We start from the raw sequence: 17,946 nt of genomic DNA on the forward strand, positions 1-17,946 counted from the left end.
GTAAAACAGAAAATAATTACAAGAACTAATCTAAAGTGAAGTAAAAGTAAATTAACTAAATTAGTAGAACGGGATGCATTAAGTGAAATAAAAGTAAATTAACTAAATAAGTAGAACTGGATGCATTTCAAAACGAAATGGGAGAGCAAGGGATGGATCCTAGAGCTATTTGAGCATAGACCACCGCACCAACCATTAAGCAAAAAATAACTTGATAGGAATTTATGCAGCATACATATGTATTATAATAGGCAGAACAACTGGATGCATGATGATAGTAATGTTATCCCAAACAATCTGCCCCATTTAAATTTAAAACTGAACCAATATATCACTGTCTCATTACTCTCATCCATTAAAACACCTTCTTTTACTTCCATCTTATATTCATCTTAGGTAAGTGGCAAATATAAACAAGGCACGATGGTCTATCATTCTTCATTAACTGAGCAACAAATCAGTTTTGAACTTGCATAAAACTCTATATTAGGCAACAAATTACTAAAGAAATTTTTAGATGCATGTGAAAGCTTGATTATATATCATATATGACATTTACTTGGAAAACTGGACTACTTAAACCAAATATTTAGAGTGATCGATTTATTCAACAAAATAGGAACATGACTTGCAATTTTGTTACTCCTTTTTGTGTTCAGTATCTTGTTGGTTCAATTTAAGGGAGTTTACATTATTAGAGAAGCAGCCTGAATTGAGATTCAGGTCCAATGCATTGTGCAGCAGTAGCAAAGCAACAAGTTGACAATTCAGGTTCTTTGGAAAAGAAGGGAAGCTGCTGTTATTTTTGTATGACCAAACATGAGTAATTTGTAACAGGGACATGGCTGCTAAAGCTAAGATTTCGGGCTCTTGCTTGCCTACTATGCTCTGATATTATTTTAATTTTACCTTTATCTTCTTAAAGTTTGTGGTTTGCTCTAATACCTTCTGGAAAGTTGAATGAGGGATGATATCAACAATCAAGTCATATTCAGTGGAAATATGAACTCATAAACTGCAATAACTGAGTCTCTTCAGCCAATACACTTCTCAGGTCAACAACATATATAACTGAAACAACAAACATCGATTGAGCTTGTCACCATACAAGTTTATCTATAACTATAAGAACATGCAATCATAGCTATTATGTTGGAATGTGAGTATTAGTGACATATGTATTGCACTTGGTCACTTGGATGCTGTTCATTGAGTGTTCCACTGAGTATGTTCAATATTATGAAAATTTATTGAATAGATATCTTTCTAGTTTAGAGATTTTAGGTAATGGATTATGGAACTGATAAAACTAGTAGAAGGAAGTTGTATCAGGACAAAATGTTACTGTACAAGACAACTTTAAATCCACAGTTTGATCAGGTATTTAATTTCATTATCAATGATGCCATATTTTACTCTGTTAACAAAATATATGTAGTAAGAAAAAGTAGCTTTATAAAGTTGAGTTGGTGACTTGAAATTGACCCTTCACGTTGAATTATTTCTAGATTATTCCTAACCTTTTTAAAAAATAAGAAAAATTTCAGAAAGGGATGACTAATTCGAAAAGAAATTTTAAAAATTGATTAGGTGCCTTTCAACCAAACAAAAAAACGTCTCTTATCCTTACCTTGGGCTTAAAGAAGAGGTATGTAATATGTAGTATACATCTTCAATATTAAAGAAGGTTGAAGAACACCTTCGCAATTAGCCCTCTAAAGAATGTTTTCAGCTAAAAATATATGACAATTATTGACATTTATCTTTTCGTTCATAGTATACATAAAAAAAATAAGTACAAAAATTATAACTTGATCCAAATTCAATCATTATACTAAAAATTAACCCAATAAAACAAACGCCCGATTGAAAACATCAATACTCCAGTTTGAAATTAAAATCCATAGTAGTATAAATTAACAAGTCTAACACTCAAACAAAAAAACGGGAACTTGAAAATCCAAATCCCACAGCCGCTGTCTGGAAAATCTGATGTGTTTATATATGGAATATTTTTTTCGAAGGTTGACTAAGTTAACTTTTATTTTGGGTTTTACATTAATCCTATTTGAGTTAAGGAGCAATTATGTACCAAAGCTAATTGGATTAAAAAGCTAATAATAAAAATAAACATTATTCCATCCATGAAAATAGCCATTATTTTTTCTTTCTAGTTTAGATATTTTAACATTTTTTTTATTTGTTTAACTTTGGATATATAGATGAAAAACTATTGGGTTTTAGTGGATGGTTTTAAAAATATTAAGTATATGGATTAAAAAGCTAATAATAAAGTTAACATTATTCCATCCATAAAAATAGCCATTATTTTTCCTTTCTAGTTTAGGTAGTTTATCAAAAAAACAATTATTTGTTTTACTTTAACTTTGGATATATAGATGAAAATTTATTGGGTTTTAGTGGTTGATTTTAAAAATATTAATTACATGGTTAAAATGTCATGTTACTTAAAATTGATCAATTATAATAAATTAAAACACGCAGACTTTATACCACATCAATATATTTAAACTTATGTTAATCATTTAAAAAGCACACCCCGTCCCAAAAAAGTCGACTATTGCACGAGGAATCCATAAATTTTGAGTTAGTTTTATGCTATGGAATCTTAGACTTTGACTCAGAAGTAGAAACTGTTGAAAATCTAACATTTAAACATAAAACTATTAAAATACCTCATAGTTTCATCATAAGATTTGTCATTTCAAATTCCTAATGCCTTTAAGATTCAAACAACAATAATAAAAAAAGCAATCCAAAAGGCCTAATTGAAAATATTAATACTGCAATTTGAACCTAAATAAAAAGTCAGATACATATACACAAAAACGAAAAATCTAAACTAAATCAGAAAATCTGAATCTAAATCCAAATCCAAATCCAAATCCCTAAAAGTTATCCCTGCTCTTCTGATAAATATTCCTCACCTTAACTTTCACAGCCCTAACCTTCCTCGCCGCGGCCACGAGCTTCCTCTCCCCGCCGAGAGCCCTCTGGATGAAATTCCGATCCCTAACCACCGCCGCCTCACCTGCGTAGGCGGCAATCGCATCCTCCGCCTCCGCCACCGCGGCCTCGATCTCCGCCGCCAGCCCCTCGATGGCCGCGTTCCTGGTGCGGCGATTCGCGCAGTCCTTGAGGAACGCCTTGAAGAGGCGGACGTCGTTCTCCAAAATCTCGGCGTCGATCTTCGAATCGCTGATGAGGCGCCTGTTGTCGACGAAAATACGCTTCAGATTTTCGAGAATGAAGAGAACAGCCAGCGATTTCTCGGGGCTCCGGAGCCTGTGCGCCGGAGTTCGGGAGCGCGTGAACATGTATGCGCCGCTTAGTGTGACGAATTTGAGCGCCAAGAGCAGCTGCTGCTTCATATCTCTCCGATTGAAGCTCCGTGGCGGTGAAATTGAACGATTTTGCTGTTTGATTCGGAAACGTGAGATTTTTGGAAAGTTCTAGATTTATTTTGAAGGGTGCTGGAAAGCAGATGCCACCATCCAAAAAGATTACTCCTTTATAAATACTAGTACTACAAATTGTGATTTACTAGTATTTCCATATTTAGATATTACTAGTATAATTATTACTCCCTCTGTCCATGAAAATTTGTCCCAGTTTTCCATTTCCGTCTGTCCCCCAAAATTTGTCCCATTTCACTTTTACCATTTTTGGTAGTGGACCTCATATTCCACTAACATTTTATTATAAAACTAATACTTTAAAAGTAGAACCCACAATCCTCTAACTTTTTCAACTCACTTTCCATTACATTTCTTAAAACCCGTGCCCGGTCAAACCGGGACGAATTTTCGTGAACGGAGGGAGTAAGTATTATGGTTTGAAATTTATCAGGCTAAATTTTTTAACAATGCTCGAATTTGGAACTTGTTGATTAAACTAATCACATTAGAAGCTAATAATAATAATATAATAATACTTCATCTTTTGTTACCATTTGATTTAAAACAGATTTTAATAAATGTATGACAAATTTTTAGGGACGTACAAAAATGGAAATAAGTGATAAATTTTCAAGGCCGGATGGAGTAATAATTAATACGCGTATAATTTATTTGTAATAACAATATTATTTTTTATTAATAAACATTTAAAAATATAAATAATATCGATCACATTATAAAAATATTGCATAAATGTAATTATTAAATTAATTATAAATTATTTAACAAAAGTTATATTGAATGACATTCTTCTTCTATATCAACTTCATTATTGACTTTGAACTTGTTGTCTTCAAATTATTCGTCATCAATACTACTACTATTAAAATAAAATATACTCTAATTGATAATCTAAAACTATATAGATAGCGTATAGTTGCACATTAGAAAATGAAAGTTGACTATTTTCTAACGACGCGAGAAAATGTAAATAAATGACAAATTTTTAGAAACAGAGGAAATAATACATAAAATATCTAGGGTCCCATAAGAGCATCCGCAGTGGTAGGAATTTTGACGTTCGTCCGTCTGTGCCAGCGGCAAGGACGAGCTCATTCGCTGCTGCGAGCTGTCCGTCGATGCCAGCGGCACGGCGCTGCTCTTAGCTAAGAGCATGTCCGTGCCGCTGAGCAGCCCTACGTGGCACAATTTGATTGGCCAACGGCAGCCGTTGGCAAAATCGATTTTTTTTTTTTAAATTCAGAAATAATTCAAAATAATATCAAAAATTTAAAAAAATATATATTTTTGGATTCCCAAAAAATAGAGCCGTTTATGAACGTTTTTTTTGGATTTTTGAGATTTTTTTAATACCAAAATCATCTATAAATACACACATTCATCATCCACTTTTCACATCAAATTATCTCTCATTCATTTTTTTTCATACTAAATCATCTACATCTTCCTCTCTCACCCAAACCCTCTCTAAAAAAATCAAAAATAGATTTCACCAATCTCATTGCGGAAGCGAAGCGCGAAAGATTTAATTATGTAATTTTTAATTATTTTGTAATTTGTAATAGTATTCCTGGTATTTTTATTGCATTTTAATATTGTGGAAATGTTTTTATTTAAATTGAATAATAGAATGGTGGGACCCTTGAGCTTGTCCTTAGCTAAGAGCACGGATGTGGGTGTTGTGCTCTTAGCTAAGAATAAGGAGTAAAAGTGGGTCCGAGTTCACTTTCGTGCTCTTAGCTAAGAGCACGGATGAGGATGCTCTAAGGCACCTAGGGTCTATAGTTACTAACTAATCCATCCAGTTCTTAATAGATGTTCCATATTTAGCCAATACGAATTTAATAAATTGTTTGATTTTTGAATATAAGTTTTATTTTCATATATTTATTTTATAAAAATTGTGAAAGTAATTAGTTAAATGAAATGTGGAATCCCCACGTGCTCAAAAAAAGTGAAAATGAAATATAGAGTAGGACAATTAATATAGAAATTGAAAGATTATAATGCACGCCGTATCAGGGAATATCGGAAAGATCAAATTTATTGCAATCAAGTTTAGGGTTGGCACGGTACGGTATACCGCATCGAGAATATCATACCGCATACTGTACCGCAAATTGCGGTATGACTAAATGCCATACCTATACCTTATCGAATTTTTCGGTATACCGCAAAATTCGGTATGTCAATATTTGAAAACCTTTACCTTACCGACATTTCGGTATGCCGTACCATGTTGCGGTATACCGCGGTATACCGCAAATCATACCTGTTTGATATATAAAATATTGAAGAATTGAGATTTAGAATTAGGACAGAATAATGAATTAATGATGGCTGCTACTGCTTTACGAACTATGCCTCTAATCTTTCTTTAGTTTTAAAAATATAAATATTATAATTTTATAAATAATATATATATTAAAAAAAATATTTATTAACGGTATATACCGTAATTTGCAGTACATACCGTGATTGCGGTATGATGCGGTATACCGCGGTATATGCAAAATCCATACCTTTACCGTACCTTAATCTACCGGTAAGGTATCATACCGTACCGAAAAGTGCGGTATACCGAAAATTCGGTATTTTCGGTATTTTTTCGGTATGGTAAGTGCGGTATTTCGGTATTTCGGTATGTTTTACCAGCCCTAATCAAGTTAAATCAAAGGAATAATTATAGGAATAGAACGTTCATTTACGAGATTTGATTATATAAATTATTAGACCCACCTAGGGATGTCAATTGGGCTAACCCGCTCGGGTTCGGGCCAATCCACTCGGATTGTCGGGCTATTTGGGTGCGGGTTATTCGGGCTGTGAATTTTTCGGGTTATAAATTTTTGGCCCTAACCCAAAATCTTCGGGTTTCGAGCTAACCCACGAGCTATTCGATAGTAATCTTATATGTTACTTTCTATCAAATCCAATATTCTAAATTAATTAAAAACATATTATCGCAAATAGTAAAGTATTATCAAAGTGATCAAGAGAAAGAAAATAATAGCAATTGAAAACTGAAACAAAATAGATAAACATATCGTTTAATTAATAACACACATGAATCTGACTACAATTAAATGGAAATCATGCATTTCATATAACCCTAACTTTCAATTTGATAGAGAAGATATAGTTACCGTATATTCTTAATATCAATGTTGTATTTAATATTGATATTACCAAATATACTTCATATAAATATATAATCCAAAATTTTAATTATATTTTTATATTAAATGCTCAACCCGTGGGCTAACCCGCAACCCACCCGGGCTAGCCTGCATAACCCGCCGACCTGAACGGGTTAGCCCGTGTAGCCCGCTTCTGAATATGGGTTGCGATTTTTTGGCCGTAACCCTATGATTTTACCGGGTAACTCGGGCCGACCCGTGGGTTTTGGGCTAGATTGACATCCCTAGACCCACCTAGTGCAGAGCCTATCGGGTCAGAGAAATACAAAATCATATGGAGTATTAAATTTAAATACACCTTTCAGATTACAAATTTATATATATAATTACTAAAATTACTAATATTACTTTCTACATCCATTCACAATATATTTACTAATCATTATAAGGTGATACGTATGATTTAGTTACATTTACTACAATAGTATTTACTAATCATTGACTCAGTGCTTATAAAACGCAGTTGGAGAATGCCACATTCTCTGAACAAGTCGAAAACGTTAGCTCTCCGACATGAGGAAGTTTGGCATAGCCAACCTCAGCATCAACCAACAGCAAGATGAAGAAATGTTTAAGGTTATAAAATTCTTTTCACTACCTTAATATCTTTGATTAAAATTTTCTTTTGATGTGACTAGTACTGAGACGAATTTTTATTGTTTTTCGGATTTTATTTTAATTTCCATTATTTTCTTTTATTCCTTTTCAAATGCTAGGGTTTGTAGACTTTGTATATAAGGATAATTGTTTTCAAAGTAAAAGTTTGATTTTTGATAATCAATTGCATCTTGAAAAAAATAGGGTTTCTTAGAATTCCCATCATCATTCTTGTTCTTCATTTGCAACATTTATTATTTGAATTATTTGCTTCAATAAATACATGCAAATATGTAACGTCTGATACCTCACATAGATGATCGACGAGAGAAGAAAGGACGCAAACTAGGGTTTGCTTGAATTAAAATTCTTATTAATAGTAGAACCTAATAGTAGCATAAGTGCTGTGAATTTCGGGGTATGAAATTGAAATATATGCATATATGTACGCAAATTGAATTATTTGAACTGAAATATTGTTTTTTGAACAGGGCACAGCTGTAAGAGGAATTGAACACACTAATTTTAATCAGAAATTATATAATGATTTGCCCCAACACTTGCAAATTTGCTTTCTCTATTTTGGGATGTTCCCTCCTGATTTTAACATATCAGTATCGCATTTGGTACGCATGTGGATTGCTGAAGGGTTTATACGGAAACAAGAGGGTTTGAGTTTGGAGGAAACTGCTCAAAATTATGTTGAAGATCTTATCAACAGGCACTTGGTTGTAGTTGGCCAGTATAGTCTTGATGGTAAAGTTAAAACATGTCGCGTTCATGAGATGCTTCATGATTTTTGCAAAATCCAAGCTACAAAGGAGAATGTCCTTCAAGAAATTAAGTTTAAAAATGGAGTATTTGAACCCCCAATTTCCGAACTGCCACACTATCACCGCCTTTGCATCCATTCCTGCGTTCTTGATTTTCTGCAATCCAAACCTCATGGCCCTAGTGTCCGTTCCCTTGTTAGTTTCTCCAGTGATGAAGTTAACTTGCCTTCAGTAACTATTTCAACTATCTATGCAGCTTTTGAAGCAGTTAGAATTTTAGATGTCAAGCCTTCTAGTGACATGTACCGATTACTTCACTTGAGGTACCTCTCTTTGTCCTGCACTCTATCTGTTCTTCCTGCTCACTTCTCCAAGCTTTCGAACTTGCAAACTCTTATTGTAGATACAACATCTTTCACCCTTGAAGACAAAGCAAATATATTGAATTTTGTTCAGTTAAGGCATTTTAAGACAAATGCAACGGTTAGTTTGCCCAGAGTTAGTAACACTAGACAAGAAGCTGAAAACCTACAAACACTGGGCTTGATTTCACCCGAAAGCTGCACGGAGAAAAATTTAGGCAGGGCTCCTAATTTGAAGAAACTGGGCATTCGTGGAAGACTATCCTTGCTAATGGATGGAAAGGAAGACTCGTTCGAATGTGTGGGTAGACTGGCTTATCTTGAAAAGTTGAAGCTATCAAATTATGCATATCCTCACTCACCATTAGCAGATCCAGTGCGCAATCTCCCCCCAGGCTATAAATTTCCTCCGAGATTAAGGAGCCTAACTCTATCTAAGACTAGTCTTGATTGGAGTCAGATGCATGTCCTAGGATCTCTGGAGGAGTTGAAGGTCCTCAAGTTGAAAGATAATGCATTTGTGGGTGATACTTGGGTGACAGGTGATGGAGGTTTTCGCAATCTTGAAGGTTTGCATATTAAGCTCACAGATTTAGTGATTTGGGTTACTTCCGCCAATCACTTCCCGAAACTCAAACATCTTGAGCTGTACAACTGTAATAAACTTAAAGAAGTTCCAATTGAACTTGCTGATATACTAAGCCTCCAGCGGTTGAAATTGTTCCGAGTTGATCTTGCAGTTGCTTCTGCAAAGAGGATTCATAAGAGAAAGCACCGTAAAGACATAGCGTTCGAGCTCTCCATTTTTGACCCAAAAGCAGTGGGACTTCCCCTTCATTGAATGTGAGCTGAAGTTGTGAATGAGATTAGGGAATCTTGTCGAGGAAATCTCTATACTATATAGTTTGCTTGAATACATAATTTGCTTTGGATATTTCACCATGTTTTTGCTTTGGATATTTCACCATGTTTTACCTGTGAATCACTACTTTGTTGATTTCAACAATGTATGTTGGATCCAGTTTGATCGTTTGGATATTGTTTAAATTTTGGGTTTTATTTGATTTTAAGGTATATTTCGTTGCTTTCAATTTCTGCCTTCAGTGTTTGTAAAAATGTTACCTTGTTTTGATACATGAATTCCATGCACACGTAATGACCAAATGCCTTTCCTTCTGGATTTTGAAATAAAGTTTTTTTGGGCCATATTTTATAATTGTTGTTACGGGCTGTGGCTAAAACTTCATTTTGGGCCATATTGAAGGCTTATTTTGGGCTATTTTTGGTATGTTTTCATCTAATTTATGAACACCCAATTGTGGGCCTGTATTTGCTGCATATTTATTGTGTTTTTAGTTTAAGTATGTCATAAATAAAATGCATGATATTTAAGAAAACAATATGTATTGAGAGAATATAGTATGCAAGATAAAAAAGACAAAAAAGTGTTGCCTGATTAAGAAACTAGTGTTAAATTAGATAAATGATGACTTAAACTGATTGTGTATTATTTTAAACTTATGACACCGAAGTTTAATAAATCATAAGTGGATTTTATAACAAACAAGAGAGTAATCATTAGGTATGTTAATTATACAAGTATAACTCCATCAATGTTTCGGTCCTCATTAGTCATTAGGCAATGAAATAACATGCCTATATAAAATGAATATACATGAGCAAAATCTAGAGGATTAGGAAAAACAGAGTATCTTTACTCTACAAGATGGATAAAATCTCTAATTTCTTTCATTTCCTCTCACCTCATCACATCATGCATACCAATGTACAACCTCCATTATGTTCAACTATGATAGTGTTATATTGTTAGAGGTTGTTTCTGTGGCCAAAGCATTTTTTCCCGCTTGTTGTCTCGGGAGATCCCCGAGAGCTTCCCAAACCGTGCGCATGCTTGGCCGGCGATCAGCTTCAATACGAACACACGACGCAGCAACTGCAACCATCTGCTTGAAATAAATCATCACAATCATAAAACCAAATCATCAGCAAAACAAGAAGTCATTTTCATCTACCTTTTCCACTGCCTCACGAAGGTGCTCCGCGTCTTTTAACCTAACATCAACAATCTTCTGTATATTTTCGGAACCCAGCTGTAGTTTTGCCTGGTGCCATACAAGTATGCAAAGTTGTCATAATGCATAAATGCATACAAAAAGTGGAAAAACTAGTATTCTTCATACCTTCAACACATGGTGCTCCTTCCTTGCTCTTGGCCTCTGTCTAAATACATCACTGCCACTCAAAAGTTCAAGCAGAAGCACACCAAAGCTGTAAACATCGCTTTTCTCTGTCTGATTGCATCTACCAGAAGAAATCAAACCAATTTTACAGATCCAAACTGAAAAACAATACTCAAAAACTTACTCACTCTGGAGGGTGATAATCACTATTCGAGATGAGGCCATCCCTCTTACAAGAGCATTGGGTTGATAGATGGAGATCAGTTATCTTAGCATTCCCATCATCAAAGAGTAAAAAATTGCTGGATTTGATGTTACGATGTATCAGTCCCTTTTCATGAATGTAACACAATCCTCTTGCAATCCCAACACCTATTTTGATTGTTTCAGACCATGTCAAACATGTATCTGACTGAAACTCAAGGATTTTTAATCCTGTTTCATAAAAATCAGCTACACAAGGTTCCTAAGTTTTATAATATGATAATGAAATCTTGGTTTTGATAAACCAACCATGGAGAAGGTTGTGTAAGGACCCTTTTGGTGCAAACTCATACACCAAGACTTGCAGATCCTTATGTGCAGAACAAGCTAGTAGATCAACCACATTTTCATGCTTCAGCCTAAACAATGTTGAAACCTACAAATACACATATTTGGTACTAATGTTATATGCTTTATAGAGTTTTGCAGCAAATGTAATGTTATTGTCAAACCTGTGCAAGAAATTCACTGTTTGGCAACTTCTTTTGGAGTCTTTTGACTGCGACTTTCTCTCCAGTTTCTACGACTCCACAGAATACACTTCCTCCATGGAACCAAGGACTCGAACATGGCTTTCTAAGGAAATTAGCAGTCATGTCCAATATATCAGCTGTGGTAACCGATCTTGGCAGTGTATAAGCATCCTCTGCATTGATGGTTGCTTGTTTGTCCTCCAACACTTCATCAACGGTGGAGACAGATTGTTTGTCATCTCCATCAGCGGTGGAGACAGCTTGTTTGTAGTCTTCATCAACGGTAGAGATGGCTAGTGGCACCTCATCAACTTCAACCACATAATGATCTTTTTGTGTTGAACCTGTGCCAACACAAAGTAATTAATCACATCAACATTGAATATCATGCATATATATACAAAGAAATAAAGAACTCACCTTTACTAAATGGAATAAATCTATTCCAACATAGCCAAAATTGTGATTTTTGTGCTGTGGTCCCTCTCCTCTCCTGTTGCTCAAGGGCTAACTCAAGCTGCGCCACAACTCGACTCATCGGGAGTCGTTTCTTTGGTTCATGATGCAAGCATCTTTTAACAACCCCAATAAATGTCTTGAGGCAATCTTGTGTGATATCTCCCTTCAAATTTGAAGCTACAATCTGATCAGCTTTTCCATTTCGAATCTTTTCTTGAGCCCACATGCTCATACACAGCTCATCCTCTGCAAGCTTTTCCTCAACCGCTCGCCTCCCACTCAACACCTCTAACAACACTACCCCAAACGAATATGTGTCACTTGCCCTTGTAAGTCTCCCCGTGGTAAAATAACTCGGGTCAAAATATCCAAATGAGCCCTTTACATTTGTGATGACATGAGTTTGCAATATATTTTGGCTTAAATGTTTGGCCAATCCAAAATCTGAAACCTTAGCTGTGAAACAGTCATCCAAAAGGATATTCGTAGGCTTGACATCACGATGTATGATGGAGCAACCCGAGTGAAGATAGTCCAGACCTCTCCCGGCTCCAATACATATCTTCAGTCGTTCATTCCACGAGAGAGTTGAGCCACCGTTGATATTCTTGTGGAGGTGATCTGCTAGTGTTCCATTAGACATGTAGTCATAAACAAGAATCATCTCACCCTCCTCATTGCAGTAGCCAATCAGAGAGACTAGATTATGGTGTCGGAACTTAGTTAGTGTTTCAATCTCCGATGCAAACTCCCTCTGGCCTTGACTCAGGTTTGATGCTAGCCGCCGCTTAATGGCCACAGTCAGAGAGCCATTAACAATGAGGCCTTTGTAGACTATACCAAAACCACCCTTTCCAATGACATGCGCGTTGCTGAAGACTCCGGTGGCTGAGTGGATTTCAGCTAGTGAGAATCGACGACAAAGTTGCTTGGCCGTTGATGATATCATCTTTTCATCTCAAACTAGTTGCCACAATACCAAACAGTTATGCAAAACAGAATAATCTCAATGGTACCAAGAGTTGACTTTGTGGCTCATCATCATCATCTTGCAAATGAGACTTTGACCGAAGTGTTAAATAAATAAATTATTGACGAAGAAGCGTATCTCAGTTGATAAAATGCTTCCACGGTTAAGTCTTAACCGAGTGTACTAAATTAGATTAGTTATATCTGCCAATGTTGTGCAATTTTATTATATTATATCTCATGACAACTCAATAAGTCCTAGTCGATAGAGGAATAGGTGTACAACATATAATAAAAAAACTATCAGCCCCGTATTAAAGTATGATTTTTAAGACCAGTGAAGTTAATGAACCAAATAAGTTTGACAATTGTCAGTTGTTTCTATATTCTGAATTGATAAATTGAGTGTTACATTCACTCATTTTACTTAAGCATTTTAGTACCTATACAAGGAAAGATTGTGTTAGGTTGATTCTTGCCTTGTCTATAACAGTTGATGGGGGCAATAATCAATCAATAGATTGATCAAAAATCTGATTCAAATTCAACATAGTACCTATGGGTACATAAGAAATGTATTGAACTATCGAGCTATTCACAAGGGCCCGATCCCTAGGGATCTCTGATAATGGACCACCCCGGGAGAGCTGTCGACTCCAAATACTGTTCATGTATGATTTATACTAGATCTAATCAACTACCCATCCTACCTCCTCTATATTCTTGACAGCTCATATTTGTGTCAGTAGTCTTTTAGTGGCATGTTTCGCTCCTCTTCCCTATCGCTTAGAAAAAATGAGCCACCAATTCAAGTACAAGATATGTTAATGAGCCAAAGACACAGCCACGAATGGCTCAAGTTGTGACACAAAAACCCCTTTGATTCAATGGTATAATAACAACTGATCAGGAACATAAGTATCCATCTGCTGATGTGAACCTAAAGCTGAAACTAACTTATCATCTAGCTTTGTAAGTAATTAAGTAATTTTTCTGTGTTTGCATAAGTACATGTAAGTTTGTAGTTAACATATACCTTAACTGAGAATATAGAGAGAGGGATGAGTTATTGTGAAAAGGCTATAGATAATTGTCTCATAGTATCAAAAATTATTGTCAAATATCATGAAAAATAAATTGATTAAGATGCAACATGCAATATACGAGCACACAATTTATTAAGATAGGTACTTTTAGGGGTCAAATTAATAATAATATTACATTGTGGATTCATTTGTTAAGATAGCTGAATAGATAATTTAAAGTGGTGTGGACGATGTATCTCAAAAGGCTATAGTCATATCATAATACTACAAAAGATTCATTTGGTTGTTAGAAGAATATCAATATTAATCAAAAGAATTTCACCCACCAATCTCTCCCTTTACGACTTTCCGTTTAGTGTTACCAAAAGCGTTTGATATAGTGGATTCAGACAGATGAAACTAGCTAGCCTTGATTATATTTAGTTTTTCAGTTAGATTTTAGGGTGTTTTATTAATATCTTGCCTGCATATATATTCGTCAATTTTCATGTTAGCGAATTATATCTACCATATCACCACCTTCCCCGTTGCAGGAAAAACGCGTCTCAAAATTCAAACCACCATTGCTTAAAGCTCGAAACCACTCAAATAAACAGAGCAACTAAGGTTTAGGTGGAAAGATGGCAGCATCATCGTCTTCCACCAAACCAAAACTTCCTAAATACTCTCTAGCCGAGATCTTGTCGGCCACAAACAACTTCAGTAAAGATCTTGAGATTGGAAAGGGAGGTTTCGGCAAAGTGTACAAAGGTTTCATCGAGAAAGAGAAGAGGCACGTGGCGGTGAAGAGGCGAGACCATAAGTCCAAACAAGGCCAGCAGGAGTTTGATAAGGAGATTGAAACCCTGCCTCAGATCCGCCACCACAACATCATTTCTCTCTTTGGCTACTGCGATGATCAAGATGAGATGATCCTCGTCTATGAATACGTATCCAACAACACACTCAAGCATCACCTCAAACTCTCCACCTCCTCGCTCACCTGGCATCTACGGATCACTATCTTGATCGGCATCGCTCAAGGCCTGCATCATCTCCATGACTGCACTCCTGGACGCTCAATTATAAACCGCGACGTGAAGACCTCAAACATCCTTCTCACTGATGATTTCGTGCCTAAAGTTTCGGATTTCGGCCTAGCCAAACATGTGGACTTCGATAAGAGCCATGTTAGTACGGTTCTTAAGGGCACGTTTGGGTATATTGATTTAGACTATGCTTTAAGTCATAAGCTTACCAGGAAAAGCGATGTACTTGCTTTTGGTGTGATAGTGTTGGAAGTATTGAGTGGGAAATTAGCACTTGATGAGAATCGTGCTGAAGGAGAAGAGCTCCTCTCTGATTGGGCTTTCACCAGAAAACCTCGCGAGATTGTAGACCCGAATGTGACTGGAAATATCTCCGAAGATAGCCTCAACATATGTTTTGAGCTCGCTAAAAGATGCTTGAATCGTGATCGAACTCAAAGGCCAAGCATGAGTGAGGTTTTGTTCGAGCTCCAGTCTGCCCTGCGTTGCTTACACCTTCCGACATTTACAGGTAAGATTGATTTATGTCTATAACCATACATAGCAACAATATGTTTAATGCATCATTTTTGCTTATGACTGTAACACAGGATCAACACAAGAGGATCATATTAATCAGGTTGGATCTATTTCACTGCTAGAAGAAGACTTTGAAGAAGAAGAAGAAGACGAGCAGATTCATGGTATGGTTCCTGTGGCCATCTCTATGACATCTTAAATAGAATACTAATACACTGCCAGTTGCAGTTCCTTCCATTTCAATAGATGAGTTGAGGTTCATGACTGAAAATTTTCAACGGAATCATTTGATTGCTAATGGATCCAGAGAAAGTACTGTATTCTATGGAGTTCTGCGTGGAAATGTACAGGTTGCAATTAAATGGAACAACATCAAGTTGCCAGACCAAGCATTTCTGGAACAGGTTTGGAAATCCTACATTCATTCTTATATTTTTGCTGATAAGATTGCAAAGTCTTCAACTTATTAAAGACTATATGGTTTTGTAGGTTTTTATACAATCGTGCCTGAATCATGAAAATGTGGTGAAGCTACTTGGCTTTTGTGTGGATGATGATTCCCAAATCTTTGTGTCCGAGTTTGCTGCAAGAGGATCCCTACATGACATTCTTCATGGTGTGCTCTTCCTACTTATTTCATTGTTTATTCTGACATTGCTGAAGAGGTGTTTATGCAACAGGACGCCAACACCAGAATGGAAGTTACTTGGTGGCAGGTCAAGCCTTGGGATGGTCCCAAAGAATTAAAATTGCTGTTGATGTTGCAGAAGGCGTATGCTACATTCATGACAAACAATTGATTCATCACAACATCAAATCCAGCAATGTTTTGCTTTTTAACGATGAAACTGCTAAGATGACTGATCTTCATCTATCCTCTCCTTACACATGCAATGACCCACATGTTGGTCGACCAACATGCGCACATTATCATCCACCAGAGTATGTTGTTTTTTCTGAATCTTTCATGAGTAGTAATTGGAATTTGTAGTGACTTAAATTGTATTTTTTATGGTAGATTTCAAAGGGAGAAGAGTAGTCATGAGGGTGATGTTTACAGCTTTGGTATAGTTCTACTCGAACTGTTGAAGGGTAGGAATCCGTTTGACCCTGCGTTTCCCATGGGAGATAATCTTTCGATATGGGCAAACCCGATTAAAGAGAACGGGGTACGAATGATTTTGGATCCTGGACTCATGCAACCCTACCCTCTGATGGCAATTTTAAAGGTAAAATCAACTGATTAGTCTCTCTCTTTGCTCTACATTTTGTTTTCTTGGAAAAATTAAAGAATAACAGGGGATGTTAATTTCAACTGCATTCATTTGTGATTAGATTACAATGTTTTGCTTCTTGATACAGATGGCTACAGTTGCTGCATCCTGTCTTGCATACGAAGCAAGTGCCCGTCCAACTATGGACATGGTTCTAAGAGATCTCCGAGCCGCTTCATGGGAAACAACAGTTTATAACCAGAAACATCAGCCACGGGCAACCCGCAGACCTATTGGAAGGGAAGCTGCTCGATTCTAGAATGTCAACATCTGTTTTATGATCGATGATTGGATTCAGTTGAACAAGATAACTTGTTGTGAGGATCTTTTATTACAGATTGCATTTCAGCTTGGCACTAGTGCATGCTTTAACCTCTTTCAAGCCTATCAAAGAGCCACATTTCAATTTGACATAAATCGGTTTTTGTGCTTTTTTTTTTAACTGCACATTGTTTTCCCTTACCGGGCGTGCGATGGCTGATCATCGGAGCAGCTTTAGGCTTCACTATTTCCATCACCGGTGATTCTTTTGGTAGCACTATTCTGAAGGGAACAATATTTAATTTAGGATGAACCAAAATTCTCATTTTTTTTTCCTGTATGCTTAACTCCAATATTTATGATGAATCAAAATTCAGATATGCCACTAACTTAATCCAGATACAAGAAAATATACAAAAACAAATGATCAAATGCTAACAAGAATGAAACATAAGAATGTTGTTGGAGCAATGTGATTGGTTTTAGACTGTAAACAGAAACTAGAAACATGAAACATAGTATTGTGGTATGCAGCTACTTAGACAGAGGTGGTGGAAAACTAACATTACAAATTTCAGTTTTGTCTGGTTTAGTGAATGGGATGCATAAAATTATGAGGCAAGCTAATAGATGAAGAAAAACGTTGGTTTCATGTCTGAAAATTGGATGGATTTGTACTCGTTTTAAGGTTTTTTTTTTCTCTTCCTTGTTTCGATATTTCACTATGTCATTTCAAATAAGAATTCACTTGAAAATTTGTTATTAATCTAATACAGAGTATTTTATTAAATAGGTTAGATAAGCTGGTCAACACTAACATTTTTTTTAATTTAAAACCTAGTGTTTTATTTCTTTGTATATATAAGCAAATTGACCAAATTTAGACATCTGTGCTCGTGCGTGTGTATAAATTATAATTAAGAGATGGACCTATTGCAATATATGTTAGGGCACTTAATGTGAATCTTATAGATTGAAGACTCGTGAACTTGTCCCGAACTTATTCTTGTAAATAAACCTAACAACTGAACAAGATAAACCAAGAAATGGAACAAGAAAAATGGATAAAAGGATAGAGGA

General features: G+C 35.8%; 3 protein-coding genes across 3 annotated transcripts; 2 read left to right on the top strand and 1 right to left on the bottom strand.

Moving 5' to 3' along the window:
- Positions 1-7,869: 7,869 nt before the first annotated feature.
- On the top strand, positions 7,870-9,213 carry LOC125189622 (putative late blight resistance protein homolog R1A-3). Its single transcript, XM_048086883.1, has one exon. It carries the CDS (start codon positions 7,870-7,872, stop codon positions 9,211-9,213), a length of 1,344 nt encoding a protein of 447 aa, XP_047942840.1.
- A 967-nt stretch (positions 9,214-10,180) lies between these two features.
- LOC125189623 (U-box domain-containing protein 70-like) lies at positions 10,181-12,718 on the bottom strand. Its single transcript, XM_048086884.1, has 7 exons — positions 11,731-12,718; positions 11,290-11,654; positions 11,087-11,213; positions 10,762-11,008; positions 10,574-10,694; positions 10,406-10,495; positions 10,181-10,336 (listed from the first exon to the last, which is right to left on the bottom strand). Exons 1-7 carry the CDS (start codon positions 12,716-12,718, stop codon positions 10,181-10,183), a joined length of 2,094 nt encoding a protein of 697 aa, XP_047942841.1.
- A 1,686-nt stretch (positions 12,719-14,404) lies between these two features.
- LOC125189625 (proline-rich receptor-like protein kinase PERK2) lies at positions 14,405-17,179 on the top strand. The gene is made up of 7 exons (XM_048086885.1): positions 14,405-15,323; positions 15,403-15,495; positions 15,560-15,735; positions 15,821-15,947; positions 16,012-16,273; positions 16,350-16,560; positions 16,694-17,179. The coding sequence occupies exons 1-7, from the start codon at positions 14,405-14,407 to the stop codon at positions 16,862-16,864; spliced, it is 1,959 nt and encodes a 652-aa protein (XP_047942842.1). The 3' UTR covers positions 16,865-17,179.
- The last annotated feature ends 767 nt before the right edge of the window (positions 17,180-17,946 follow it).

The sequence above is a fragment of the Salvia hispanica genome, chromosome 5 (genome assembly GCF_023119035.1).
Source record: "Salvia hispanica cultivar TCC Black 2014 chromosome 5, UniMelb_Shisp_WGS_1.0, whole genome shotgun sequence".
In the NCBI taxonomy this organism is placed as follows: Eukaryota; Viridiplantae; Streptophyta; class Magnoliopsida; order Lamiales; family Lamiaceae; genus Salvia; species Salvia hispanica.